A 26160-nucleotide genomic window follows, 5' to 3' on the forward strand; every position below is an offset into this window, starting at 1 on the left:
ACAAAATCCTCATTTCAACGCAGGTAGGAGAAATGCTTTTCCCGGGAAGCGTTCCTGGCGTCCCCACATTGCTTTGCTCAGGACCTGCCACAGCTCTGGCTGTGACCCGCAGCAGGCACTGGGGGTATCCAGGGATGCCCCACGATGTGGGCGCGTGAGAACTGAAATCCCATCAGCGTTGTGACTGCTCAGGCTCATTCGGGGAGGGCACTGCAGGGCACCCTCCAGCCCTCCCAGCCTCAGAGAGAAAGCTGTGGGCTCTCCTGGGTTCCCTGGTGCCTTTGGGAGAAGCCAAGGCTGCAGCAGTGCCGGGAAATCCGGGAAACCTGGAGCAGATCCAGGCTTGTTCTGCTGTCAGGTGGGGAAGGGCTGAGAGTGGGGCTGATGCAGTGAAACAGAAAGTGCCTCTCCCGGCTCCTCCCCGCGCACGGGAGCCGGGGAGCTCCACACGAGTGGGGAGGTGGCTCCCCATGGCCGGGGGACACCAGTGGTGCCTGTGCCAAGAGCCCGCGGGGGTGGGAGGAGGTCTGTGCCGGGGGGTGGCCCCGCACACGCTGCTGCTGGCCAGGGCGGGTGGCCCGGAGCCCGGGGTGCTGTGGCCGCTGGCTCTGCGAGGATGAGCTCGGCAGGCACAGCCCGAGCAGGGCAGGTGTGTCCCCGGTGTGCGGTGCAGGTTTGTCCCCGGTGCAGGGCAGGTGTGTCCCCGGTGTGCGGTGCAGGTTTGTCCCCGGTGCAGGGCAGGTGTGTCCCCGGTGTGCGGTGCAGGTGTGTCCCCGGTGCAGGGCAGGTGTGTCCCCGGTGTGCGGTGCAGGTTTGTCGCCGGTGTGCGGTGCAGGTGTGTCCCCGGTGCAGGGCAGGTTTGTCCCCGGTGCAGGGCAGGTGTGTCCCCGGTGCAGGGCAGGTGTGTCCCCGGTGTGCGGTGCAGGTGTGTCCCCGGTGTGCGGTGCAGGTGTGTCCCCGGTGCAGGGCAGGTGTGTCCCCGGTGTGCGGTGCAGGTGTGTCCCCGGTGCAGGGCAGGTGTGTCCCCGGTGCAGGGCAGGTGTGTCCCCGGTGTGCGGCTGGGCTCGGACCCTGCGCGGGACGCGTGGCCACGCCGGGGCCGTGACTCACAGATAATGCCCAGGAAGTGACAGCAGCGCATCGCCAGGGAGAGCTCATCGCCAGGGAGAGCACAGCCGCGTTCACAAAGCACGAGCAGCCTCACGACCTGCTCATCGGGGCTCCTGGTTCCCGGCAGGAAACACGAACGGAGAGAAAAGCCAGCTGGAAGGGCGAGGGGGGCTCCCCGCAGTGTCCCCGCTGTGCCCGTGTCCCCGTCCCGGCCGCTCCAGAGCTGTGCTCCAGCCCGAGCGCTCCTCGCTGGCCCGGCAGGGAAAGGGATGATTCCTGCTCATGGACAAAGGTGATCTCTAGCAGTGCAGGGCCAAAAACCAGAGCCAGGCTCTCAGAGGGATGTGTTAGAGCCCATCTCTGGGCGGTAAGTGGTCCCTGCAGGGTGACGCCTCCACTTCTCCCTGGGCTTCCCTTCAGAAGTTCTCATTCCCCAGAATGGTTTGGATGGAAAGGGACTGAAGGCTCACGCAGCTCCAGCCCCATTCCGTGGGCAGGGACACCTCCCACTGGACCAGGTTGCTCCAAGCCCCATCCATCCTACAAAAGGTAGAGGAAGCAGCATTTATTTCGGGATTTGTTCGCAGGTCCTCTCTGGAGGAAAATGAGAGGCTCTGGCTTCTGTCACCAAGGGAGCATTTGGAAGAGTGTATTTTGAGGAAAGGAAACAGATACATATTCTTTTGTGAATTCATGGATCAGGAGTGACACAACTGCAGAGCAGCATTCCAGGGTGCAGGACGTTTCAGGGCTTGGAAAACACCGATTATTAAGTATTACTAAATGACAGCTGGAAATTGCACTGTATTTTTCAAATGGCTAATTAAGGATAGATGCATAAATTGGGGCACTGGCCCCGTGGAACTGGGCCACGGCTTGACTGTCACGATGCCAAATACCCGGCTGATTGCTCGGCTCACAGTGATGGCTTTGGGAAGTTCAGCTGCCTGAAGGGGAAAACCCAGTGACAATGAGGGTTTTGGCCATCCTGAGTGCGCTATGGCTCAGGTTCTGGTACAGACAAAGGCACTGGGGTGTGACTCTCCATGAGGCTCATGGTTCTGTGAGGAACAGGCTCGTAGCTCCATCTCTGTGTTGCTTTCACCTTCACAGCTGGCAGGGTGGCAGCTGGGCGACTCCGGTGGGCAGCAGTCACTGCTGGTGACAGTCCCCTCTGCCCACAGACCACTGCCTCGCCCAGCAGTGTCTCTCCCAGCCTCCTCCATGTCTCCACGGTCAGCAGCATCTTCGGTGCCCGACCTCCACAGCCTCGAGAGAACGTCCTGGGCATCAGCTTCAAACCCTACAGCCCCGAGTCCGGCCCGGCCCCGAGCCCCTGCTCAGCCTGCGAGAGCACACGTAAGGATGGGCCGGGGGTGAGCCATGGCCCTGCTCCCTCCCGGGGTGGGGAGGGATGGAGGGAGGCAGGGAGGTCACAGAGAGCCACGGGCTGGAGTTTCCCTGGGGTGTGAGGGGTGTGGGGGGCAAGGGAGAGCACAGTGACCACAGGGCAGGCTGGGGTGTGCACAGCCCTGCTCTCCCACAGCACAGAGGTGGGCCCCGAGGAGGCAGCTGCCCCCTGACCCTGCCTCTGCCCTGCTGCCAGGGTCCTCCATGTTCAGAGCTCCCTGCATGAGCCAGCGGCGGCTTGCGCTCATCTTCTGCGTCTCCGTCCTCATCGTGCTGCTCGTCGCCCTCATCCTGCTGTGTGAGTGGGGTCCCAGCCCGGGGGGCTCTGGGCTCCTGGAGGGGGCCTCAGAGGAGCTGGGAGTCAGCAGAGTCTGGGGATACCCACAGTGGGAATTGCCAGAGGGAAACCCCTGGCCCAGAGACAGGGATGTGCTCTTCACGTTCCCAGAGGGTTCCTGACACCTGGTAGAGAGGCAGAGCTGGGGAAGGAGAAAAGATCTGCTGCCTGCGCTGGTGCCAGTATTTGGGGGTTGGGGCTGCAGTGTGCTTTTCTTCTGGTGGGCAGCAGGGCACCCAGCAGCACCCACAGTTGCCCTCCCCAGGACAAATCATGGTCCGTAGAACAGGCACAGACAACGGGGAATCCCTTTAGTCCTGCTGACATCCAGCTGCCACTCTCCAGCCCGTGGGCTTGAAGCACTCACGGGCCGAATGCATTTCCTATGGGTGAAGGGAGAGGGGCTTGCAGCAGCTGGGCAGCACAGGGGGTGCTCAGGGTGGCCAGTCCTCCCCCAGCCCTGTGTCCAGCAGCTCCTCACTCTTGCTCAAACACACCTCACGCTCACACCCAGTGATGGGGAACGCTCCTGTGCCTGGCACGCCTCCAGATGCCCACCCAAGTGGGGCACAGCCCTTCACCCATGGCCAGCCCTGGCCTCAGCGTGGTGTCCTCCTGCTTCCAGTCATGTTCTGGAGGTCGCAGACGGGCATCGTGTACAAGGAACCAGCAGAGAGCTGCAAGGACAGCGCCGTGCGCTGCGACGGCGTCGTCGACTGCTCCCAGAGGAGCGACGAGCTGGGCTGTGGTGAGGCACGGGAGCTGGGATGGTGGGGACGAGGGGAGCGCCGGGAGCACCCCTGACCCCCCGTTCCATCCCACAGTGCGCTTCTCATCCGAGGAGTCCTTGCTCCACGTCTACTCCAGCACCGAGAGCCAATGGCTGCCGGTGTGCAGCAGTGACTGGGACGAGTCCTTCTCCAGGAAAACCTGCCGGCAGCTGGGATTTCAGAAGTAATTCCTGGAGGATGGGTTGTTCTGCTCGGGTGCTGGGGCCCTGCCAAACCCCTGCCCTGACTGAGTGCAGGCTCTGCTGGGCTGTTTCCCCCCTGGAAGGCGGCGTGTCCAGTGCTACTCTGGGCACAGTGCAGGGATCAGTGGTCAGTGCCCGGATGGGGGGACCCTCACTGCCTGTCCTCTCCCCTCCCAGTGCGTCCCAGACCGAGTACATCCCCCTGCGTGTCTCTGGCAAGAGCCTCACGGTGACTGATGAGCGAGAGACCATCCAGCAGAGCCTCAACAGGTACCAGGGTCGCCTCCTGCCCCCCCTGCCCTGGTACCACAGGAACGGGGCTGAGGCTGGCTCTGGCTCCTCTCTCCTGCAGCTCCCAGTGTCTCACGGGAAAGTACGTCTCCCTGCGATGCACAAGTAAGGAGCTGGCTAGGACACAGCCGAGGGTGGGTCCCCTTTTCACAGGCTTGGGAGCACTTCCCCCCCTTCTCAGCAGAGTGTTGGGCAAATGGGACGTCTTCCGGCAAATTTTCTGGGTGATAGAAAAGCACCAGCATTGCATTCCCTGCAATAAGCGTGATTCCTGTGGGTGGTGGGGATGCTGTGTGTGTCCCCCTCCATGCTCCCCTTCCCCCCGAGCCTTTCTCCCAGCCCTGCTGTCCCCTCCAGCCTGCGGGCAGAGGATTTCTGGCCGGATCATCGGTGGGAAGGAGACCTCTGTGAACAAATGGCCCTGGCAGGTCAGCGTGCAGTACGGGCCCATCCACATCTGCGGTGGCACCATCATCGACGCTCAGTGGGTGCTCACCGCTGCCCACTGCTTCTTCATGTGAGTGCTGCTGCCAGCACGGGCACCCAGCCCAGCCCCACAGCCCACATCTCACTCCCTGCTGCCCCATCTCGCCCTGCCAGGAACAGCATGAAGATCCTGGACGACTGGAAGGTGTATGGAGGGGTGTCGGACCTGAAGCAGCCCATGGAGGGCATCCCTGTGTCCCAGGTCATCATCAACTCCAACTACAGCGACGACCACGACGACTATGACATCGCCCTCATGAAGCTCTCCAGGCCACTGACACTCTCAGGTGAGGGCTCTCAGCTTACCTGGGCTTTGCTGGGTGGTGTCTGGGGGACAGGGAGATGGACAGGACTGAGAGGTGTGCCCTGGGAACCATGGGGTGTGTGGGGCTGCTGCCAGCTGGAGCATCCGGCTCTGCTGTGGCCACTTTGCTTGTCCCATGGCCAGGAAGGGTCTGGCACCCGCAGCCGTGGGCTCAGCTGTGCCCCCAGCCCCACACGGGGCCGGTGGGACGGGCAGAGAGGGGAGCCTTTCGTGCGCCCCACGCTCCTCCCTGGCAGCGGGGCTGTGCCGATTTCTGTCCCGGTGATTCATCCCTCGCTCCCATCCCCTCCTCCAGCCCAGGTCCGCCCCGCCTGCCTGCCCATGTACGGCCAGCGATTCCAGACCGGCAGGTCCTGCTTCATCACCGGCTTCGGGAAGACCAGGGAGAATGAAGGTGAGGGAGGACCGCGGCTCCCCGCAGGCAGCCCCTGCCCCGAGCACAGCCCTGCTGGGGCTCCCGAGGGCTTTCCCGCAGGGATAACTCTCGGCGTTGCCCTGCCAGCTGCGAGGCTTTGCAGAAATAAGACCTGTGAGAAACAGCCGCTTCCTCCCTGGCTGGTGAGGGGCCGGGGGCGGTGGGGGATGACGAGGCCCCCCCTGCCCCACAGCTCTTCCTGCCTTGCAGATAACACGTCCCCGAAGCTGCGGGAGGCCGAGGTGAAGCTGATTGACTACAAGATCTGCAACAGCGACAAGGTGTACGAGGGCTACCTGACCCCCCGCATGATGTGCGCCGGGTACCTGCAGGGAGGGAAGGACGCCTGCCAGGTGAGCTGGGGGCACACCAGGGCAGAGCTGCCCCATTTTGGGTACCCACAGAGGGGCATCTCCTGTCTCCCCTCCTCACTGCTCTGCCCCTCTGAGCCAGGGTGACAGCGGAGGGCCCCTGGTGTGCGAGGACGATGGCCGCTGGTACGTGGCCGGGGTGACGAGCTGGGGGACAGGATGTGGCCAGAAGAACAAGCCCGGAGTGTACACACGTGTGACAAAGCTCCTCAGCTGGATATACAGCAAAATGGAGGTGAGGTGGCAGGGCTGTGCCTGGGCAGGGCGGCCCTGGAGAGGGGCTGTACCCCCAGCCCAGCCCCTGGCACCTCACCCCGCTCTCCTCTCTGTCCCTTGCAGAGTGAGAACGACTAAGGGCAGGACGGGCACTTGCCTGAGCTGTGCCTCTCCGGCTGGCACGGGCCACTGCCCCAGGCTGCTGCCAGGGCACGATGCCACCAGCAAGTCCCCACCTCTCTGGACTGTCCGTGCAGCCAGGGACCTGTGGCTGCCCCCGAACTCTGAAAACAGCACCTGCAAAGCGACCCTGCCCTCGCCTGGTGCCAGGGGTGGCATGGTGGTGGCTGGGCACAGCACCCAGCCAGGCCCGGGGGGACACAGCCCATGCCAGCGGCTGGCCGTGCTGGCTGGGGGACAGCTCCTTGCCCCGTGTCTGTGGCTCTCCTGTAAATAGACCTGTCTGGACAGGGTGTGCGAGTGCTTCCTGGCAGGGCCGTGGCACACTCAGCGGGCGAGGGGCTGCCAGCAGTGCCCGTAGAGTGGGAACTCTCTCCTTTAGCCAGGTCACAGCTGTGCCACCCTAGGGTGCAGGATGTGGCCGCTGTGTCCACACTGCCACACCTCCGGGGCCACGCTGGCGGTTCTGCCGCCAAGGGGAGCCCCGAGCTGTGGATATTCCTCCCTCTGGGAGGGGCGGCCGCTGCTCTCGTGTTTGCGGAGGGATTTAGGAAGTGCCTTTTAGGAGATGTCCCTGCCGGCGAGAGAAATGCCTGTTTGTTTGTTTTTCCATGCCGCGGCTCCGGTCTGAGCCGGCGCTCCCTCCCAGGACTGCAGCCGCTCTCGGTCTGCTCCGGGAGGGTTTGGGGCAGTCTGCGCCCTGGGGGTGGCTGTGGGAGCTGTGACAACACCAGCGGCAGCCAAAGGCCGCGCTGGAGTGTGGTTCAGGGCAATCAGCAGTGCCCAGTGTGAGCCAGCCCTGCATCTCCCTGCTGGGAGCTCTGCGGTGCCCGAGTGCTGCCTCCTGCCTGCCGGGATGGCACAGCCAGCCTGTCCTCCCTGCCCGCGCCCCAGCAGGGACATTTCCCTCGAGGAAACAAGTGCCTTCATCTCCTGGTGGATGCTGGGGCGCACAGGGAGATCCCCAGGGTGAGCAGAGCCTGCCTGCTCCCCTCCCCAGCCCTGTGGTAGGCTGCAGGGGGGTTCCTGTGGAGCCTGGCCACCCTGCACTCTTCTAATAAATGTTTTGGTAGTGTCCCATGTGGAAATGGCTCTTTGGGATGTGCTGGAAAGGAAGCAGTGGCGTGCCAAGGTGCCAAGGATCCCTGGGCAGCGGGCACGTGGGGCTTGTGATGGAGTGGCCCTTCCTGCCCATCACCCTCCAGGGTACTGCTTGTGGCTGGGAGAAAAGGAATGGTTTCAGTTGCTGAGGTCCTGGGAACATCCCCTGGGTTCCCAGCACCGACCGCTTCCCTGGAAAAGGTTATGGGCAGCTGTGGTTTGTGTTGGGATTTTGGGACAGCGGGTCTGGGCCGGTTCTGGGTGTGCAGAAAGTACCTGCCTCTCCCTGGGCCCGGGCTGCCATCTGCCCACCGATGGGAAGGGCGGGCGAGTTCCTGGCCTTGCTTCACCTCTGTGGAGTTGGACAGTGCTGGGCGGCTGCCCCGGACCTGAACTGAAACAAAGGAGGGAGTCGGTGCCTTTTGGGAAGCGCCAAGTCAGCCTGACCTCAAAGCCCTTCTCCGAGCAGCAGCCCAGAAACCTCCCCAGCGCAGGAGCCGCCCGTGACGAACGGAGTGTGCAGGGCCAGGGGACTGCTCCCACTTCAGAACCTGGACAAGGGCCTTGGGCAGCCCTGCTGGCTTCCAGCCAGGAGTGGGGGGCTCTGCTCCCCCCACACCGAGGCTGCACATGCTGCAGCGACTGCCCTCAGTGTGCAGGGCAACACAGTTTTCCATAAACAGAAGCAGCTGATCTTGAGTTAGAGACGGGGCCCTGACTTCCCTGTTTTGTTTTGGTCTGGTTAAAGTGGGAATTCAGTGGGCCTTAAGTCACAGACCCAGAGGGTCTGGGGGTTTATCCAGAGGGTGTCTGGGGGTTTCTGCGGATAAGTCAGAGAGGAGCAGCAGCTCCTGGTGGTTCATTACTGGAGAAATTGATCTTTTGAGAAGGAATAACCCAAAAATTGGAAGCCAATAAGAGCTGATCTTGCTGGAGCTGTGTTCCTGGGACCAGTAATGGTAACATTTCAGCATGTGTAGGACCTTCTCCTCTGCTGTGGATTTCTCCTCCTCAGGGGTTATTGCTCTTTTGAAAGTCTCTGACAGCAGAGAAATGCTTTCAGCCCCTAATACAAATTTAATTTATTTCTTCTAAACCTGCCATCCAGCAGTGTCTCCCCCAGGCCCACAGGCAGGTAGGCTGTGTTTTCCCAAGGGATGAAGTTTCCTAAGCAGATTAGGAGCGATTATTTTCCCGTGAAGCCTGGCCACGGCTGTCGTGCTGTTCCCAAACGCTGTGCAGATGAAGCAAACGCCTTGGGCACCGCTTTGCCTCCACTCCTGGGGGAGCGGAGTTGTGGTGGGCGCCAGCCCAGCCCCGAGGAGCTCCTGGGACAGCACAGGCCATCACCTGTGGCTCTTGTAAAGCCCTTTGCTTGCTCAATGTCCTGCTCCAGAGCATCTTCTGAGACAAGGGGTGCTGAGCATCGCCCCACATCTGCCTGGGCTGTTCCCAAGTTCCTCTGAGCTCTGGAAATCGTAGGCCAGCATCCCAAAGGGACACAAATTACAAAAATACAGCCTGGCGGGCACCACGTGAATTACCGCCCATTACCCGTGGTTTTCCCGATCTCTCCTTTTATAGCTCTTTGTTCTGCTGTGTCAAAACAGATTTGTTTATAGGGTTTCAGCGATGATGTTTCTCTGCAAAAATGTTTTTCCTCTAGCTGGGGATTGGCTCCCTTCCCTGGTCAGTAACATCCTCACTTGGCACGGATGGGCTTCAGCTGGAGCTGCGCTCGGCGGGGCAGTGCCGGAGCTTCAGAGCAGCCAGTGCTGGATCCCCACTCCTGCAGGGATTCAGGGCACGAGGAACCACCGGGCCTGATGGAAAATGATGTTCTTGGGGTAAACGCAGCCTTATGGCTGCACACAGCTTTTGTCACTGCTCCGCTCTCCCGTGTCCCCGATGGGGCCGAGGGCGGCGTTGCCACTGAACAGGCAATTTCCAAGCTTGGCATTATGGGGAGAGATCTTAAAACTGGAGGGGAAGTTCTGGAGAGCAAGTGGCTCTGTCCCTGCCCCAGGCCCATGGGGAGGAGACGCCTGCTCCAGGGTCAGGGACACAGGCTCAGATGAAACCATGCCCTGCTGGAGCTAGTGGCAGTGCTCCTGTTCTCTCAGACAGCTGAGGAGACCAGCCCAGCCCCCTTGTTAACATAAATCAGCATCTCCTGCCTGGCCTCTGCATTACTTTTGGCCCAGTTTCTCCAGAAGAGAAGCTGGAGCTTGGCACAGCCTCTCCAGCAGCACAGCTCTAGGGAGCAGATGTTTACCATGAGCAACTGCTGGAGCTGCTTTTCCTCTTCCCTTCCCACATTCACATTGGGATCTCTATTTTACCTGAGTTTGTACAGCAAAAGAAAATTGCTGATGATTTTTTTCTTTTTTATTCTACTCACTTTGGGCAGCTCCTTGGGAATTTGTAAATAAAGAACCAAGGGAGAGAGAGCAGATCCAGCTGTGTCCTGGTTGCTGCTGCATGGGGCATCTTGCTTAGGGCTCTGCAGAGCCCCACGGTGCTCGCTGCAGCCCCCAGGGCATGGTCACACCTGCATCCTTTACTGTGTGCTGTGGATAATGACAGCTGAGAAGCAGATAAGGTCAGAGAAGCCCAAAACTTGATTATAATGGCTTGATCCCTGCCTCCCTCTCTGCAGGGTAAATGAAAGCCTTATCCTGTTATCCTTATGCATTAGAGGGACTTGATGTTTTCCAGCTCCTCTGTGTCTGTATCTCTTGACCCTTTGAATAACTGCCTTGAAATGCCAGTGCTGGTTTATTTTCTTTTTATGTTTTACTGGAAGCGGGGAGATGGCTGTGGAACGGTGCCGTCACTGCCTGATTTCTATCTCAGCTGCGTTGGAGTTAGCAGGGGATGAGCCAGCTCGGGGCTGACAGCATTGCTGAGGTGTTTTTCCAAGAAGAAATGGCTCTCCAGGGCAGCAGCCAGGCAGACAGAGATGTGCCAGTCTGGCCTGGGACAGGGTGGTGCCCATGGCTCTCAGCTACTGCCTGGCAGTGCCCCCAGCCCCCTGTTCCTATCTGACATCCTGCACTGAACAAGGAGCTCCCTGCCCATCTTGCTCCTCCCAACACGCCTGGCTGTGTGATGGGAAGAACTGGGGCTTGCCACAAAGCTCTGTGACAGGGCTTCCAGAGCTTCTCACAGAGCTTTTTGTCCAGCCCTGCTGTCACACCGCGTTTGCCCTGGCTGGCTGAAGCGTGCCCTGGTTCCTGGCCTGCCTTGGGCCACTCCAGGTCTGGTTTTCTGCAGCTGCCAGATGCTGCTGGATTCAGGGCAGGCAATGCAGGTACCAGGTCCTGGGTGTGCCTGGAACTGAGCCAGCCAGGCTGGAAGAGGCCCTGCTGCCCACCCTGACCTGGAGATTGGCTGAGTGACGTGACTGAAGCTCTGTGAGCTGGGCCACCTGGCCTGGCAGCCTGGCAGCCCCTTTCCCAGCTCTCAGGAGGCAGCAAGGACAGCAGGGCCTCTGTACTGTGTTTGCAATTCATCTGTGCGTGTTTTCTGAGCTCCCAGTCTGTTCCTGGCTCCCCCCACGCCTGGAGCACAGCTCAGGGCAGAGTCCAGGCCTGCTGTGCTGTGGGAAGGGATGTTTCACAGCCAGGTGAACGTTGCCCCTCCACACCTGCACCCTGCAGGCACCGTGACTTTTGCAGAACCACAGAATCACTGAATGGTTTGGGTTGGAAGGGATCTTCAAGGCCATCAAGTTCCAAACCCCTGACACACCTTCCACTATTCCAGCTTGCTCCAAGCCCCATCCAACTTGGCCTTGGATACTTCCAGGGACGGGGCAGACACAGCTTTTCTGGGCATTCTGTGCCAAAGCCTTACCGCCCACACAGGGAAGAATTTCTTACCCATATCCCATTTAACCCTGTCCTCTGGCAGTGGAAGCCATTCCGTCTTGTTTCTCCAATCCATCCCTTGTCCAAAGTCCGTCTCCAGCTCTCCTGGAGCCCCTTTGGGCGCTGGAAGGGGCTCTGAGCTCTCCCTGGAGCTTCTCTTCTGCAGGCTGGCCTCCCCCAGCGGTGTCCGGAGCAGAGGGAATCCATCCCCCTGAGCATCCCCGTGCCTTCCTCTGGGGGGATCTGGGAGCCGCCGGGGGCCGGGCCGTGCTGGCCGCGCCCCCGCCGCTGCCCGCGCCCCCCGCCCCGCAGCGCCGCCCCCGCCCCGCCCGCCCGCTCCGCTTTGTGCGGCAGCTCCGCTCCGCTCCGCGCTCCGCTCCGCTCCCCCGGCACCGCCCGGAGCCGCGGGGCCAGCCCGGCTCCGCCCGGCTCCGCCCGGCCAGCTCAGGTGGGTCCGGCCGGCGAGGGGTCTCGGGGGGCCGGTGGGGAGGAAGGAGGAAGGCTCGGGGGGCTCGGGGTCCGCCCGTCAGCGAGCGGCTCGGGGCGCCTGCTCGGGAGTGCGTGCCCTGGTACCGGGGTGCGGTACCGAGCCCCGGCCCGCTCCCACCGGGGAGGCGGCCGGGACCCCGCCCCGCTGCCCCGGGGCATCGCCCCTCGCCCCGACCCGCCCGCATCCCGGCCCCGGCGGCTGCCATGGCAACGCCGGGTACCGCGGTTTCCCTTATCCCACCGTTGCCTGGTTACCAGCCCCCCGTGCTGGGGAGGATGCCCCGGCGGAGCCCACCCGAGACCACTGCGGGGAGAGCCGGAGCACGGGCGGTGCTCCGCAGGCTGGCAGGGCTGTGCGGAGCGGGGGGATCCCGGGGAGCGGGGGATCCCGGGGAGCGGGGAGATCCCGCTCTCGCAGCCCTTGGCAGCGCTCTGGCTCCTGTTGTTCAATGTTGTAGTAACACCGTGCGTAAACAGCCAAGCGCCTCATCCCGGGAAGGCGTACGGAGGAAGGGAAGAGCGTGTCTCCCAGGGTGTGTAATTAATGCTTCCAAAGAAACGGATTTTGGAGTCCATGTGGTGGAACTTGGATCTTGCAGGGATATTTCTGTGGGAGGGAAAGTGACAGGTGGTTTGTGTGGATGTGAATAAGCAGCGTGAAGGAGCAGCCTCTCGGGGGAAGCCGTGTGTGGATTAGAATGGAGCACCCATTTTGGCAAGCCCACAGCGCTCCAAGATGCTGGTGGGTCCTGCTGGGATTTTCAGTCCCGCTGGGCGGTTTTGCTCCCAGTTTGAAACAAAGACAAACCCAGAGGATCCCTGCTCATGCACAACTGGACCACGGTTCCTAGGCAGAGTGAGGAGCTGCCAGCATGAAACGCCATGGCTGCCAAGCCAGGCCACCTGTTAGAGCATGTCTGGAACCTGCTGGAGGATATCCTGTGCCTGCAAGGTGTGAGTCTGCCTGCACGTTCCTCCCATCAGCCTCATGGCTCACACTCACCTGGAAATTTTATCTGCTTTGTCTCAACGTACCCATTCAGGTAAAACATGGTGGGGAACCACGGCTCTGCCGGGTGTGGAGGGCACTCCCTGGCACAGCAAGCCAGCAGCTGCTGTGTCCAGCTGCTCCCCCGTGTTTGCCTTTCAGGCTGTTTGTGTGTTTGCAAGGTGTAAAGAGGCTGCTGAGCTCTGCAGCTGTTGTGTCCCCAAGCATGGAGAAGGCACCGTTGGCACTGGCAGCATGGAGGTGTCCTGTCCTGTCCTGTCCTGTCCTGTCCCACCCAGGGGCTGTGCCACCTGCCCATTACTCTGTGCCTGGGGCAGTGTTGGTGGGGACAGCAGCCGTGCTGCTGGGCACTGCTGTCTGCCTTGTGCTCACGGTGGTCGTGGCTGATGGTGACAGCAGAGGAGAGAAGGGAGAAAATGTCCGCTCTGATGTGCTGCGGAGCGTGGCCCTGCTGTGGTACCCAGCACACTCGGGAGCCTCAAACAGCTCCTTGCACGCTGCTCTGCCAGGGTGTTCTGATGGTTTGGGGTACTCTCACCACCAGGATCCTCCAGGGAATCTCTCCTTTGTCTCACCTGTGGGATTCTCGTGGCTGATGCCCCTGCAGACCCAGGCTCATTCAGCTGGTGTGTGGCCAAACAAGGGTGTGGTGGGTCCAGGCAGGTGCACAGTCAGATTTACAGCCCTTGGTTAATCAAATAAGGAGGGATCGGGAGCAGCAGACTCCTGTGGGAGGTGGTGGTGGTTTTCTGCCTGCTGGAGCCCAGGCTGGGTTCCGTGGCCAGGCTGCCTTAAGCTGAGCAGGTTTTAGCACTGGAGGTTTGCCCCAGTGAAGGATTGGCCTCGCTGCCTCATTGGGATGTCATTGAGGGGCTGGGGACTGTGCTGAGCCACACATGGCCAGGCAGTCTTGGCTGAGGCTTCTCAATGGTTCAGGGTCAGTTCCATGAGGCTGGAGGAAGCCCTGCAGGAGGCAAGTGGAGTTCCGGGTACAGGTGAGGGATGGAGCCCTCAGAGACACCCCAAACCAGCAAAAGAGACAATTAGACTGCAGTAAACCGTGTCTCCCATCCAGTCAGCCTCTGAATCAGCACCGGATTTGGGAAGGGCCATCCACACCAGAATGGAGGGCTGGAAATCTCCTCTCCTCTCTCATTTAGAAGCACGAGGCACAACAGCAGGCACATTAAAAGCCAGATTGATGCTGACGTGAAATGGCAGAAGAGCACATCTATGCAGAGCTGGAAATGTCCATTCACACATGCACGCTCTGAAATGCCCCGGGCAACGGAGCGCTGCTGTCACGGTCTGGGGGGCTTTGCACAGAAACCAGAGATTTTAACTAGGTCTGATCTTCGGGAGATGCCCTGAGGACTCCTGACGGAAGGCGGAGGCTGCCCGGAATTGCACTGTGATGGCTGAGACTTGACAGGGCAGGGCTATGCAAAACAATGAAAAGGAAAAAGGGACTTGGAGATCCAACGGCATTAGAAATTCACCTGCCTTGCTCTGGCAGGATTTGCTGTGCTGCAGAGAGCTGAGCCAGGCAGGAGAGACTGGGTCTGTCTGCCCGGATTTGCCTGCTCCTCTCCCTCGCCCGGGCTCCATACACGCGCACACACCAAGCCAGTGGGAATGGGCAAGGAGGGATTATCCAGGAGGAAGAGGCTGAGGAGGAGCTGTGGCTGTGCTCTGCGTGTTGGGAGTGGTGGCTGTGCGCGTGGCAGGGCGGCGGCGAGGCTCTGAATCATCCGGCCGGCTCACATGGGTGCGGGTGGCTCGCAGCTCCTGGTGCCAGGGTGTCCCCCTGCGCTGTCACCCTGCCTTGCCGGTGTCGCTGCTGGCTGCGCTGCGCAGGGGGAACTGACCTTCACCAAGGGGCAGGTCCAGCCCTGGCTGCCTCTGGCAGCACTGGGTCAATCCTCAATCCCCCAACCCGCTCTCATCCACGTCCTCCCAGAGAACAGCGAACTCCGTGTGCTTCCTCACTCTGTGTGGCTGCTTCCTTCCCCCTGAGCCTCTCACAAATTCCTGCTGCCTCCTCCTACCGCCGGCTCTTCTGTGGGGATAGGCATGGTGGGAAGATACCTGGTTTCCCTCAAAAAGCAGCCGGTTGAGCTGGGATGAGAGGGAAGGAGGGTTCTGGACGCTGCTGCTCGGCTCCTGTGCTGCTCCGCCTCTCCCCGTGTCTCACCGGATATCGCAGTTTTAACAGGAAACCCCCATGTTTTGGTTAAGTCATGCACTGCCACTGCCCATGGTGTCCGGGGTGGCGACTCCAAACTTTGTGTCACCAATGGGGAGAAAACAAGGAAAGATTTGGGCTGTGGGACGTTGCAGCTGCCGTTTTCCTCTCCTTTCCTGTGCCGAGGCGCAGCTGGATTCAGCATGAGCGAAGGCAGGAGCAGGGAGAGCGGCAAACCCTCGGCAGTGCTCGCTCTTCTCACTTTATTTCAGCTTCAGGAAGAAGTGGGTGGGCCAGCTTGGAGCAACCCAAAAAACCTGTGGCTCTTTGCAAGGCATATGCTTCCTTGGAGGAGAGCTGGGCTCGTTTGCACTGCAGAGCGCCGTGTTTGCCTTTGGAGCAGGGACACTGCCAATGCTGGCAGTTCGCGCGTGCGGAGATAAGTCTGAGTGTGTGAATTCTAGGAATTGAGACAGAAAAACAAAGAACATATGTGTGCTGCGTGCTTGGCTCGGCCCAGCAGCGAACTCTGCCGCGCTACGTGCGAGAAGCCAAATGCTGAGCAAAGGGTTGGAGGGTGTGTGTGCGTGTGGCTGGGCAGGGCCCAGTGCCACGTGGAGGGGCTCAGGGCAGCGAATAATGCAAAATTCCCTGAGTGTGTTCTTCGGGGAATGATCCACTGGCAGGCATGTAGCTAAACAGCGAAAATCCGATGAATGGTTTGTTTGAGAAATACGGGAGCCAATTGATACTGGTCACTGCAGGAGACCGTGAGCTGGGTCACAGCCCTTGTGCACACACAGAGCCCTCGCAGGGGTGAAGTGACTGATTTTGCAGTGGTGAAAACACAAAGAACACGAGAGAAAGGACATGTGCAGCTCAAAGCGACTGAGCCACCAGCTGTGGGTTCTTTGTGTGTGTTTCTAAGAGCTGGTAATTACCCCAAAATCTGCATTTCAGCAAACGAGGGGGTTTGTCTGGGTGCACTACCGTGCAGCCCCGCGCTGCACAATGGCCCAGCAGCTGCAGCAGGGGGGATGAAACCCTCCAGTGCTCGGGTAAACACATCGCCTTCGGAATGGCAAACCGTGGGAGGGGAGGGAGGGCCGGGAGCTCTCCTGGAATGCCGCTCGTTGTGATGAACGAGGCGGGTTCTGGGAGTGTCGGTGGGGCCGGCGCTGCCCCCGCTGTGGGGGCAATGGCACCGGCTCCCCAGGGCAGCGCTGGGAAAGGCTGCGGAGCCCAGCGCTGCTGGGGCCAGCTCTGGTGGGCATTGCTGAGCCTGCTCCGTGCCAGTCCTGGCAGCCTGGAGCACAAATGGGAGAAGGGGCTGTGGCAGAGTCTGGGGGACCTCGGTGTCCTGGGGCAGCTGAGCTGCGGGGCTGGGCTGGGCTGGAGGTTGCAGAGGAATCAGGTCAGGCTCTGCAGGGGCTGAAGAGCGGCACGGCGGGCTCTGCATCGTCAGCGAGCCGAATTCCTGCTGTGTCGAGGGCCCCTTCCTTATCGGCACTAATCCAGGGCAGCAGCTGCAGCAGCTCTGTAGCACTCGGCGCTCTCGGGGCCGCGCAGGGCTCCCGATAACCTCCCTTGCAGTGCTCCCGACCATGTATGGCCACCCAGCCCGGCGCCAGGGCACGGGGTGACCGCCTGGCACCGCTGAGACCAGCGGGCAGAGCCCGGGGGTGCTGCGGGGACACAGGGGCAGCGGCCAGCCTGCCACCACCCCGCTCGGAGGGGCTGCAGCAGCCGAGCCCTCTGCTCCTGGCACGAGGTGTCCCCAGCAGACCAGCGGGTCTGCAGTGCCCCGTGCCAGCTGGCAGGACAGGGAGCAGCTCCCCCCTGTCCCCTGGAGCTGGACAAGGGATGCTGGCGGCAGCTTGTGGGTAGCAATGCCCTCCCTTGGCAGAGCAGCGCTGCCAGCTCGGTCCCAGCAGCGAAGGTGCCCATCCCAAATGCAGCTGGGGACATGTCCCCCTGCCCGAGCTGGGAGGGAGCGCCACAGCGTCCTTACAGCCGGGGAGAAAGGTCCGTGCTCCGGCCGGGTGTCCCCAGGGACGGGAGGGGGACAGGCTCCGCTGGGAGGGGACACCGAGATTATTTATGTTCTCTCCTTGCTGCCGCAGGGAGCCCGGAGGGCAAGTGTGTCTTTGAGCTCAGTCCCACCAGGGCCACTGGCCTCATTGCGGGAGTGTAATTGCTGTGCTAATTGGGACAAATCATCATCAGGGGCCGGGTCGGGGGCTGATGGCCGGGTGCAGGGCCGTGCCGTGCTGAGGAGCCCTGGGATGCTAAAAAACAATGAAGTTTTAAGAGCAGATGTGGAAAGAGCAAACTAAAATTGTTCCTCTTGCTTCTTCTTCCGTGGCGTCTCTTAAATCTTCTTGAGAAAGTTTTTAATTGAAACGTACCACATTAAAAAAATAATCCCAAGTGCAAATGGAGTCTGTCCCAGTTTAGGAGGCTGGAAATACTCAGCAAACTGGTTAAGTAATGTCAACTTCTCCCAAAGACAGCGGGATTTAGGCTTGAGTGTTTTAGCAAACTAGGGTAAATGTAAATCCAGCCTCTTTTTGGGTTTTTTTTTTTTTTTGTGTGTCTCTGTGGAGGTTTAGGTTGAATATTAGGAAAAGGTTCTTCCCCCAGAGAGTGCTGGGCACTGCCCAGGCTCCCCAGGGAATGGGCACAGCCCCAGAAGCTGCCAGAGCTCCAGCAGCATCCGGACAGTGCTGCCAGAGGTGCACAGGGTGGGATTTTGGGGTGTTGGCCCCGTTGCCTGCAGAGCAAACTTGAGACTGCACTGAGATTTATGCCAAGTGAGAGATGGTCCAAAATACATCACAGAACCCCACAAAAAAAGTCTGTCCAGCTGCTCAAACCCTTTCCTTCCTGCCTTTGAACTGCTGTGCTGGGCACAGCCCCCCAGCTGCCCTGGGTGTTACCTAGGACCTGCCTGGCTCTTCCCATGGCATGGGCTGGCCCTGCCTGCTCACACAGCCAGCCCTGGGCTGTCTGTAGCTCCCCCGTGCTCCCTGGCCTTGTCCCAGTGCCCTCCTGGGGTATCTGGGTGCTGACACCCTCTTCTCCCCTGTCTCACAGCAGCCATGGAGGCAGCGCTCATCCTCCTGTGCTCCCTGCTGGTACCAGCGGCCGTGGCAGACGGTAGGTGCCGGTGCTTCCCCCGCACACCTCAGCAACAGGCTGGGGAACCCCGGGGAACAGCCTCCACACGGATCCAGGGGGGCTGGAGTGGGGCGTGGGGCAGCAGCCATGAGAGCCCAGAGCCCCAGAGTTCGTGGGGAGCTGCCAGGGCTCCGCCAGGGGCTCGCTCACCTCACACAGCCCCTTGTCTGCTCATTTCCAGTGGCCACCCCGGAGAAGGAGGAGGAGGATCCCTTTAACTATGGTGAGTGAGGGGTGAGTGTGGGTGTGCCATGGGCTGCAGAGAGCCCTCTCCTTCCTGAACCCAGCAGGAATGAGCCCTGTGTGTCCCCCTCCCAGATTACCAGAGCCTGAGGATCGGGGGGCTGGTGTTCGCCGTGGTCCTGTTCACCGTGGGCATTCTCCTCATCCTCAGTGAGTTGGGGAGGTGGTGGGTGCTGGGCTGGCAGGCTGGGGCAGCAGGGGCTGTTCCCGAGGTGGGAAAGGCCTCATCCCATTCCCCCTTGGGCCACGCTCACAGAGCTTCTCTCCCCTTGCAGGCAGGAGGTGCAGGTGCAGTTTCAAGCAGAAGCCCAGGTGAGCGAGGGCAGCCAGGTGGGGAACACCTCCCTTGGGAAGCCCCTCTGCTCCCGGCCTCCCGGGCTCCTTCTCACAGCTGGCAGAGGGGCTGCACTCTCTGGGTGTCCCTTTGGGGTGCCCAAAACTGGGGGAGCAGCTCTGCCTGCTCCCCGTGCACCTTCCTGGCCACCCCAGCCCCGGGGTGGGGCACAGATCCCAGCTGCCCTCACCATGCTCCTCTCCTTGCAGGGCTCCAGGGGACGAGGAGGCTCAGGCAGAGAACCTGATCACCTCGAACGGTAAGGTCACAGCGCTGAGGTCACTGTGCCACCGTGCCCCGTGTCACAGCCCCCTCCCTGCTGAGCAGGCAACACAAACCCCTCTGCTCTTCCCTTTGCAGCAACGGCGGCGCAGAAGGCAGAGAACTGAGCAGGAGCCAGTGCTGTGAGTCCAGGCCAGGCTGGGTGGGGACATCAGGGCAGGAGGGACAGCTGGGGCTGCCTGTGGGGGTGACTGCGGGGCTCTGAGCAGAGCAGTGGGACTGGGCAGCTCTGCATCCCTGGGATGGGTGGGGGCGAGCACTGGTGGGGTCCACAGCAAGGAAACTCAGTGCTGGCAAGGTCCAGAGTGTCCACAGGCAGGAAGAGGAAGCATCTGTCCGGATTTTCCCTTGTGTTACACTTCCTTTTCTGGTGCTCCCCCACCCCTGAGTGGTTTTGGTTTTAGGGTGTTCAGAAAGCTGGGTGTGAACTCCTCGGGGCATCTCACTCTGAGCTCCCCGACCTCCTGGGCTGTGCCCTGCTTTGGACAGGGGGAAGGCTGGAGCCCGTGCTGGCAGTTTGTGCTGCTGGGGTACAAGCCCTGTGTGGGGAAAGCCTGACCCACCGCTCTGCTCCCCACGCAGAGCCAGAGACCCGAGGAGAGACACCCAGAGCGCAGATGCCCGCGGCCTGCGAGGAAACTGAAACCCCAGCAGCTGGTCCCTCTCAGGAGACGCCGTGTCTGTGTCCCCCTCTGTGCTCCAGCACCGGTTCTCTGTCTCCTAACCCGACTAAACTCTGCTCACCGTCCTCTCTGCCTCCCGTGGTGTGTAACGTTGCTGTGAGATGATCGTTACCTCTAGGGCTAGTTGTTGCTGATGTTGTAATCGTGACTTTCTCCTCACCCTTCTCGTGCTGTGCGTGTGATTCGGGCTCTGTAGGACTGGCAGGCCGCTGCCCTTTGGGGTGCCCTCCACACCTGGAAGTGTGGGCTGTGGGTCAGGGACCCCCATTCCCTGCCCAGTGCCAGCAGCACAGCCCCCCTGGCTTTGGGCAGGGCTTGGGCACCTGCAGTGCCCTGGGGACCTGCCCAGCCATTTCAGGGCCACCCGTCCCCATTTCAGCAATAACCCCCTGCATGCCCCCAGCCTAAAAACAGCCATGATGGGGGGTGAGTCAGGCAGGGACATCCCATGGCTCAACCCTCCTCGCTGGGGTCACTGGGGTGCTGGATTCAAGGCTGAAGGGAGCTCTCCTGCCTCTCCTGCTTGGCACTCCCCGTTTCTGTCCCTGGTTAAACCTGTGGGACGCTGCTTTAAGTGTGAGGCAAGGCCGTGGTGGCAGAGAAGCTCGTGAGGTCCCCAGCACGGTGACACTGTGGGTGGGGGCAGCAGCACAGCAGTGACCTCACTAACCAGCACAAACCAGCTCCTGCCCGTGAGCCAGGGCTGGGTGGGTGACACAGTCTGAGGGCTAAAGAGGAACAGAGATCCTGTCTGTGCTTGTCTCTGGCACGGAAGGGGCTGCGGCGTCTCCTCCTGGTGCTCCCTGCCCCTGCTGGCGCCTTGTCACTCCCTGTGCCACCCGTGTCCGTGCTGTGTGTTGTCCCGTGGTGGTTCCGTCTCACCCCCAGTGCCAGCTGTCCCCTCTCCCCATGGAGCAGCAGCGAGTGGCACTGAGTGATTCTCGGGGCTTTTGCACACCTGAGCTTGCACTGTGACAACGTGCTGAGCCCAGAGGTCATTGTCACCCTGTGTCCTCTCATGGGTCAGAGGCAAACCTGTGATTTTTATCTCTTCCCCAAGTCCATGGGCAGGTAAAAGCTCAGCTGGGGCTGGGGACTGCCAGCTTGGGTGGGGGCAGCAGTGGGGTTCACTGGAACACCTCAGGGTGCCATCCCCACACCGGGAAGGGGGTCTTGTCCCCCAGGATGGTTTTGAGAGGAGTTTCTGCTGTGTCCATCCCACTGTGGTGGCCCTGCCTCCAGCGTGGTCTGTGTCCCTGCATGCTTGGCATCACTTGGTGGCACCGGGAAGCTCTGTCCCATCTGTGCCAGGCAGAGGGACCGTGTCTCTCGTGTTGTGTCCCTTCCCTCTGTCCTGGCTGTTGCAGAGAGTTCTTGGGCAGAGCAGACCCCTGGCCCGGCCCCCGAGTGTCACGGTGTGTGTCCCGGTGCTGTCCCTAGTGTGCCGTCGGTGTTACCACGAAACAAAGAGCTCCCTGTGGTGTGTAAAATGGCCAAACCCTGACTGTTGTAAAATAAACTGAGCTATTGTGTCTCCTTTTAAATAGGCGAGTGTGCTGCTGTGCTGGAGGGCTGGTGTGCTCTGTGCTGTGACCTAAGGGGAAAGGAATAAAATATCATTTCTATCGGTGCCTGCCTGCCTTGTCTCGAGGGCCGTGGCGTTCCCAGGGCAGCCTGGCAGCTTCCCACGCCGTCCCATTGTGGCCGGGCTGAGCCAGGGGAGGAGAGGCAGCGCCCTGAGCAGCACAGCCGGGCTTTGTGCTGGCCGAACCCCCTCCTGCTCCCCTCTGCAGCTCAGCAAGAGCCAGAGCCCGTGGGAAGGGAGCGCGGGGGCGCGGCCACGGACACTTTTGTCCCTCGGCTTTTTGGGAGCCGCTGTGTCGGGCTGCGGGCGCGCCGGTCCGGCGGATGCTGAGCGCTGCCAGGGCACCGTGACAGCGGTGACAGCAGAGCCGCTGTGACGGCCCCACGGAGCACCCTCCCGGGGCTTGGCTGCACCCCGTGGCACCAGGGCCGGGCTGCCACGGGCTCCGGGTGTCTGCGCTCGCCAGCCCTGCCAAGGGGAGCGTCCCTCGGGGCCGGCTCCCCCCCAGCCACCCCGGCATTAATCGGCTTGTGCGCGTGACTCCGGCTCGCTGATGGCGAGATTAGAGCAAACTGGATTGCACAGCCCTCCTGGCAGCTGGCCACGCCGGGCCTGGGGCTGGCATCGCCCGGGGAGGGGCACGACATCCCGGTGCCCGCTGTCGGCAGGGATGCGCCACGGACATCGCCGCGCCGCGGTGCTGCTGGGCCCCGGGATGGCTCGGAGCTGGCACGGAGGTGCTGACCCGGCCGAGGGACACCCTCGGTGCCAGGCTGGGAGGACGGGCCGTGCTGCCCGCTCCTCTCCAGCAAAAAGCAGTCGCAGCCTGTATTTGAGCCCATCCCTCAGCTCGTCACCGCCGCAGGAGGTGAAGCCCAGCAGGGCTGGCAATGGGAAGGGCAGGGAGGGCTGGGACAAGGACACGCAGCTCGGGGTGCCCAGCCCTCCCCACCGGCTGGCACGGTGGGCGCTGCCCCTGCCCTTCCCTCCCCTCCCTCTTTCCCAAAGGCGGGCAGGAGCCCTGTGCCTCCCCTCGTGACTGCGATAAACATTACACCGAGGCCATTAATGTTTAATGAGGTTTGTCTCCCAATTAATGCGCGTTCCCGTGGGTGCCCACTCGCAGAGCGAGGTGCCCGCCGGACGACACACCGAGGCCATGGGTGCCGGTAAGGACAGCCACCTCCACGGGGACACCACGCAAGGAGCAGTGCTGGTCCCTCCCACCACGGGGGAAGCTGTCTGGGAGGATTTGGGGTGGGCAGACGTGGGGTTGGATCCTCAGAGCTCCACAGCCGGGTGGCACATCGGTGCCAGCCGGTGTTTGGCTTCTCCTCGGGGTGATTTCTCCTTCCAAGCTGCTCCCGGCAGAAGGCTGTGCTGGTAAGGGTAGCGCAGGTGAGGCGGCTGGAGCGGTGACACGGTGAGAGCTCGCTGGTGTGGAGGGGGGTTGTTGGGGTGCATCTGGTGCGAGGTGTGAGCCTCAGGGTTTGTTCAGTCCTCTGCACTGAGGGGACAGAGCCGTTGTTGGAGTCCTGCAGGCAGTGCCACTTCCCGAGGGCAGTGGAGCTGGGTCCCTGCCTGCAGCTGCACCTGGAACTCAAAGGCTCCCAAGCATCCTGCAAGTGCAGCCTGCGAGTGCATCCCGTGGATTTGCCAAGGACGTTAAAGCTCCCGGGGTGAGACCCAGGAGTTTCCTGGCTCAGCTGTGTGCCAAGGAAGTCACCGCACTCTCACTTGCAGTCCTCGACCCCGGTCTCTCCCGCCTCCACATTGTGAGGACGTGGCTCTCACTGGAGTTTCTCCTCTTTTCAGAGCAAATGCCCGAGCAGGGCCAGGACAGGTTCAGCTACGGTGAGTGTGTGCCCCGGGCAGGCCGGGGGCTGCGGGCAGGGGGACGGGCAGCCCCACGCTCTCGGGCTGGCCTGACACCTCCTGGCTCTCCTCCCCCCAGACTATGACACCATCCGCAACGGGGGGCTGATCTTCGCCGTCGTGGCTTTTGTGATCGGGCTCCTCATCATCCTCAGTAAGTGCCTGGGTGGGCCGGACGCCCCTCGGCTCTGCTCCGTGCACCACTCAGCCCCTCCTCTGGCCGGGAGGGGGCTGGGGGTCACCAACCCTGCCCCCACAGCACCAGGGGTGGGCACAGCCTGCCCCCGGGGCTGCCCGGGAACTTTCCATCCAGGCAGGCTCCCAGCACAGGGCGAGTTGGGAGGGAGACCACGTAAATATTTCGTTTCCCTGCCAGCGCCAGGGCTTCAGAGGGAAGGTCACTCATTAAAAATAGCAGAGAAAACTCTGACATTTCCAGAGGAGCCAGTGTTCCCAGAGCCCTCAAACCTCGGCAGCTCCCAGACTGACCCGATGCTGAGTGTGCAGGGCACCCTGTGGCCCTGCCTGGGTGTTCTGGCACTGCTCTGTACCAGCACCACTTCATGCAGGGTGACTGTGCTCACAGCTGCTGCAAGGATGCTGCACACTTTTTAGGGGAGAAAACCATGGAAACCAGCAGCACTTGCAACCATGGGGCAGCTTGAGCAGGAGCCTGTGGGCAGTGCCAGGGCTGCAGGGGTGGGTGTGATGGGGTGGGGGAAGGCTCAGCCTCAGTCGCTCCTCTCGCCCCCAGGCCAGCGGTTCCACTGCGGAGGGAGGAAGAAGAGGAGGTGGGTATTGCACGGTTTTAGGCAGCCTCATCTCTGCTGCCTGTTCCAGTCCTGCCAGCTGACAGGGCCAGGGTTCATCCCGTGTTCTCCCCTCTCTCAGCCGCATTGCCCAGTGTAACACTTCTCCCTTTGCTTTTTGCTCCACAGGCAAGGGAACGAGGAAGAGCTGTAGGTGCAGGTAGGAGGCTGCAGCCGGCAGCCAGGCTCCCTGTGCTGGGCAGTGATGCTTTGGGGTACTCATGCTTAGGGAAGTACTCCTGGGGGGTCTGTCCCGGGAGGAGAGGGGCTGGGATACGCTGGCCAGGTCACCCTCCCTCTCTCCGGTTCCAGAGCTGCAGTGCCACCACGGAAGGAGAGCTCCAGCCGAAGCCCAGGAGTCCTGGCCAGTGGCCACCCCTCACCCCGCTCCAGTGGATCCATTACCCCGCAAGGCCGGAACGCAAATTACCCTCGTGCTTCCCCCTCTCTCAGACCCAGCAAGAGTTTCTCGGCTAATAAAGTTCAAGCTCCGAGAGGTTAAACTGTGTGCCCGAGGCGTTTGAATCGCCCACTCTCCTGGCCCGGCGCCAATCGCTTTCCTGCCCTGCAGGCGACTTCCAGCGCAGACCCAGGAAAGGTTCCCGCAGCCCGAGGCACGGAGCGGGCAGCCGCCTCCGCCCTGGGTTCGCTCCGGATGTTTCTTCTCCCAGCTGCGGGTCCTGGATCCTGCGGCACTTGCCTTTCCCTTGGGATGCCCAGGCAGCGGCCGGCAGCACTTTGTGTGCTCGTGTCTGGCTGGGATGGGGTTAGCTCTCTCCCTCGCGGTGCTGGGCTGTGTGTCGGGACATGGGAAGGAGTCGGGAACGCTCCGGCTCCGGCTCCTGCTGCTCCCACAGCAGCAGCGCTGTCCCTGGGGTGGGCAGCATCCTGGCAGGGGACACGGCCAGGACAGCCCCAAAGTCACCAAAGGGATGTTCCAGACCAGGCGACACCTGCCACGGTATAGAAGAAAAGGGAAAGGGGGAGAAAGGGGGGTGTTGGTGAGTTACAACATTTGCCTTACAGAGCAAATCCTGACTTCCCGGGAAGGGGCTGGGCACCACCTGCGGACGGCAAGTGGAGAATTTCAGCCTTCTGGGTTTCTTCTTTTCCCCTTTTCTTGCGCTCACGCTCACTCTGCTTTCACTTTATAAACTGCCTTTATATTGACCCACGCGTTTGGGGGATTTTCCCTCTTTTTAATCCCTCCCTGCCCTGCTGGGGAGGGGAGTGGTGGAGCAGCTCAGTGGGCAACTGGTGTCCAGCCAAGGTCAACCCAGCACAGCACCACCGAGCGCGATGCTTCTCGGTCAGGAACGGGGCTCGGATGAAGCACGGAGCTCTGTGTGAGCCCTCAGCCTCTCTCAGCTTCGGATTCAGCCAGGAACGCCTCTTTCAAAAAAAAAAAAAAAATTAAAAAAAAAAGGGGGAAAAAAAACGAAGAGCGAAACTCTCCCGCAATTGGGCGGTGAGTGAGGAGGAGGGAGGTGCCCTCTGTGTGCCGAGAGCTGGCCCGACACAGACACCTAGTGACGGGAGGGCACAGGGCCGCCTGTCCCCCGCTGACCGCCACCCCTGCAGCCTGGGGACAAAGGGGACCTCGGGGCACCCCAAACAAGCAGAGAAGGAGGGGCTCGGGGGGGATGCAGTGGGGAGCTCACTCCCAGCCTCGTCAGTCTGGGGGTTGCTTGACCAGGGAATGGTTTGGATGAGAAACCCCAGCTCAGGGCGTTTCCTCCCCTCACCTGAAGCCACTGTGGTTGTTCAGGTGTGCAAGGGGCTGCCTTCAGTGACCCCGACCATCCCAGCACAGCCATGGGATGGAGAAAGCAACTCCCTGGGTTCGTGTGGGCTTCGATCGAGGTCAGACATTGACAGAAAAATAGGATTAGCTGGAGGAAGGTTATTAGGCAAAATCCGTGCAATTTGTCTAATCTGAGGTGCTTATTTAACACAGTAAGGAGATTATTTTGGAATATAATTTTGACTTGACAGTGACCCACTAATAAAGATTCATTGCAGCTTTGCACAGCTTGAGCAGGAACAGGAGTCCGTCGACCAAGGAAGAAAATGGTTAATGGTTAAGCTCGATTGGTCTTAGAGGTGTTTTTCAAACTAAATGATCCTGAGATTCTAGGAAAAGGGCCTGTTTAACAGCACGGAAGGGTCTGGCCACGCCAGAACTGCCTTGCCCATGCCTCACTGAGTGTGGTGGGGCTCTGTCCCCCTAAAGCAGGAGCTGAAGGTCCCAGCAGGCAGGAAAGCAGCAGGGTGTGAAGCGAGCCCATCCTCAGCCAGGTTCCCCACCCCTGAGCCCCAGGCCTCCCCTCCTTCCCGGCTCCTGCGGTGCAGCCGTGCCCTTCCCTCCCCGAGAGCCCCCCAGACAGAGTCCCCGTGGC

The 26160-nt window shown here is 61.3% G+C and overlaps 3 protein-coding genes across 5 annotated transcripts; all 3 read left to right on the forward strand.

Moving 5' to 3' along the window:
* The first annotated feature begins 2109 nt into the window (after window positions 1–2109).
* Window positions 2110–6450, forward strand: TMPRSS13 (transmembrane serine protease 13). Its single transcript, XM_068171965.1, has 13 exons — window positions 2110–2124; window positions 2295–2469; window positions 2717–2818; window positions 3483–3605; window positions 3682–3811; window positions 4008–4100; window positions 4183–4226; window positions 4479–4638; window positions 4722–4894; window positions 5228–5326; window positions 5558–5700; window positions 5801–5953; window positions 6058–6450. Exons 1-13 carry the CDS (start codon window positions 2110–2112, stop codon window positions 6070–6072), a joined length of 1425 nt encoding a protein of 474 aa, XP_068028066.1. The 3' UTR covers window positions 6073–6450.
* A 4956-nt stretch (window positions 6451–11406) lies between these two features.
* On the forward strand, window positions 11407–21121 carry FXYD6 (FXYD domain containing ion transport regulator 6). Of its 2 annotated transcripts, none has more exons than XM_068172321.1 (8): window positions 11407–11535; window positions 17870–17929; window positions 18132–18173; window positions 18269–18343; window positions 18469–18505; window positions 18737–18786; window positions 18888–18931; window positions 19392–21121. In XM_068172321.1, exons 2-7 carry the CDS (start codon window positions 17872–17874, stop codon window positions 18914–18916), a joined length of 291 nt encoding a protein of 96 aa, XP_068028422.1. In that variant the 5' UTR covers window positions 11407–11535; window positions 17870–17871; the 3' UTR covers window positions 18917–18931; window positions 19392–21121. The 2 variants fall into 2 exon arrangements, with proteins under 2 accessions (XP_068028422.1, XP_068028421.1); XM_068172320.1 differs by having other exon boundaries at window positions 11415–11535; window positions 17867–17929.
* An 831-nt stretch (window positions 21122–21952) lies between these two features.
* On the forward strand, window positions 21953–24264 carry FXYD2 (FXYD domain containing ion transport regulator 2). Of its 2 annotated transcripts, none has more exons than XM_068172324.1 (5): window positions 21953–22040; window positions 22893–22931; window positions 23032–23106; window positions 23707–23743; window positions 23891–24264. In XM_068172324.1, exons 1-5 carry the CDS (start codon window positions 21968–21970, stop codon window positions 23913–23915), a joined length of 249 nt encoding a protein of 82 aa, XP_068028425.1. In that variant the 5' UTR covers window positions 21953–21967; the 3' UTR covers window positions 23916–24264. The 2 variants fall into 2 exon arrangements, with proteins under 2 accessions (XP_068028425.1, XP_068028423.1); XM_068172322.1 differs by lacking the exon at window positions 21953–22040 and adding an exon at window positions 22074–22246.
* The last annotated feature ends 1896 nt before the right edge of the window (window positions 24265–26160 follow it).

The sequence above is a fragment of the Anomalospiza imberbis genome, chromosome 24, assembly GCF_031753505.1.
Source record: "Anomalospiza imberbis isolate Cuckoo-Finch-1a 21T00152 chromosome 24, ASM3175350v1, whole genome shotgun sequence".
Lineage (NCBI taxonomy): Eukaryota > Metazoa > Chordata > Aves > Passeriformes > Viduidae > Anomalospiza > Anomalospiza imberbis.

Coding starts and splice junctions, on each gene's coding strand:
- TMPRSS13 (XM_068171965.1), top strand. Junction 4,639..4,721: donor GCTGCCCACTGCTTCTTCAT/GTGAGTGCTGCT, acceptor TCGCCCTGCCAG/GAACAGCATGAAGATCCTGG. Junction 5,701..5,800: donor GAGGGAAGGACGCCTGCCAG/GTGAGCTGGGGG, acceptor CCTCTGAGCCAG/GGTGACAGCGGAGGGCCCCT.
- FXYD6 (XM_068172321.1), top strand. CDS start 17,872: ATGGAGGCAGCGCTCATCCTCCTGTGCTCCCTGCTGGTACCAGCGGCC. Junction 17,930..18,131: donor ACCAGCGGCCGTGGCAGACG/GTAGGTGCCGGT, acceptor GCTCATTTCCAG/TGGCCACCCCGGAGAAGGAG. Junction 18,174..18,268: donor GGAGGATCCCTTTAACTATG/GTGAGTGAGGGG, acceptor TCCCCCTCCCAG/ATTACCAGAGCCTGAGGATC.
- FXYD2 (XM_068172322.1), top strand. CDS start 22,153: ATGAGGTTTGTCTCCCAATTAATGCGCGTTCCCGTGGGTGCCCACTCG. Junction 23,107..23,706: donor CGGGCTCCTCATCATCCTCA/GTAAGTGCCTGG, acceptor TCTCGCCCCCAG/GCCAGCGGTTCCACTGCGGA. Junction 23,744..23,890: donor GGAGGGAGGAAGAAGAGGAG/GTGGGTATTGCA, acceptor TTTGCTCCACAG/GCAAGGGAACGAGGAAGAGC.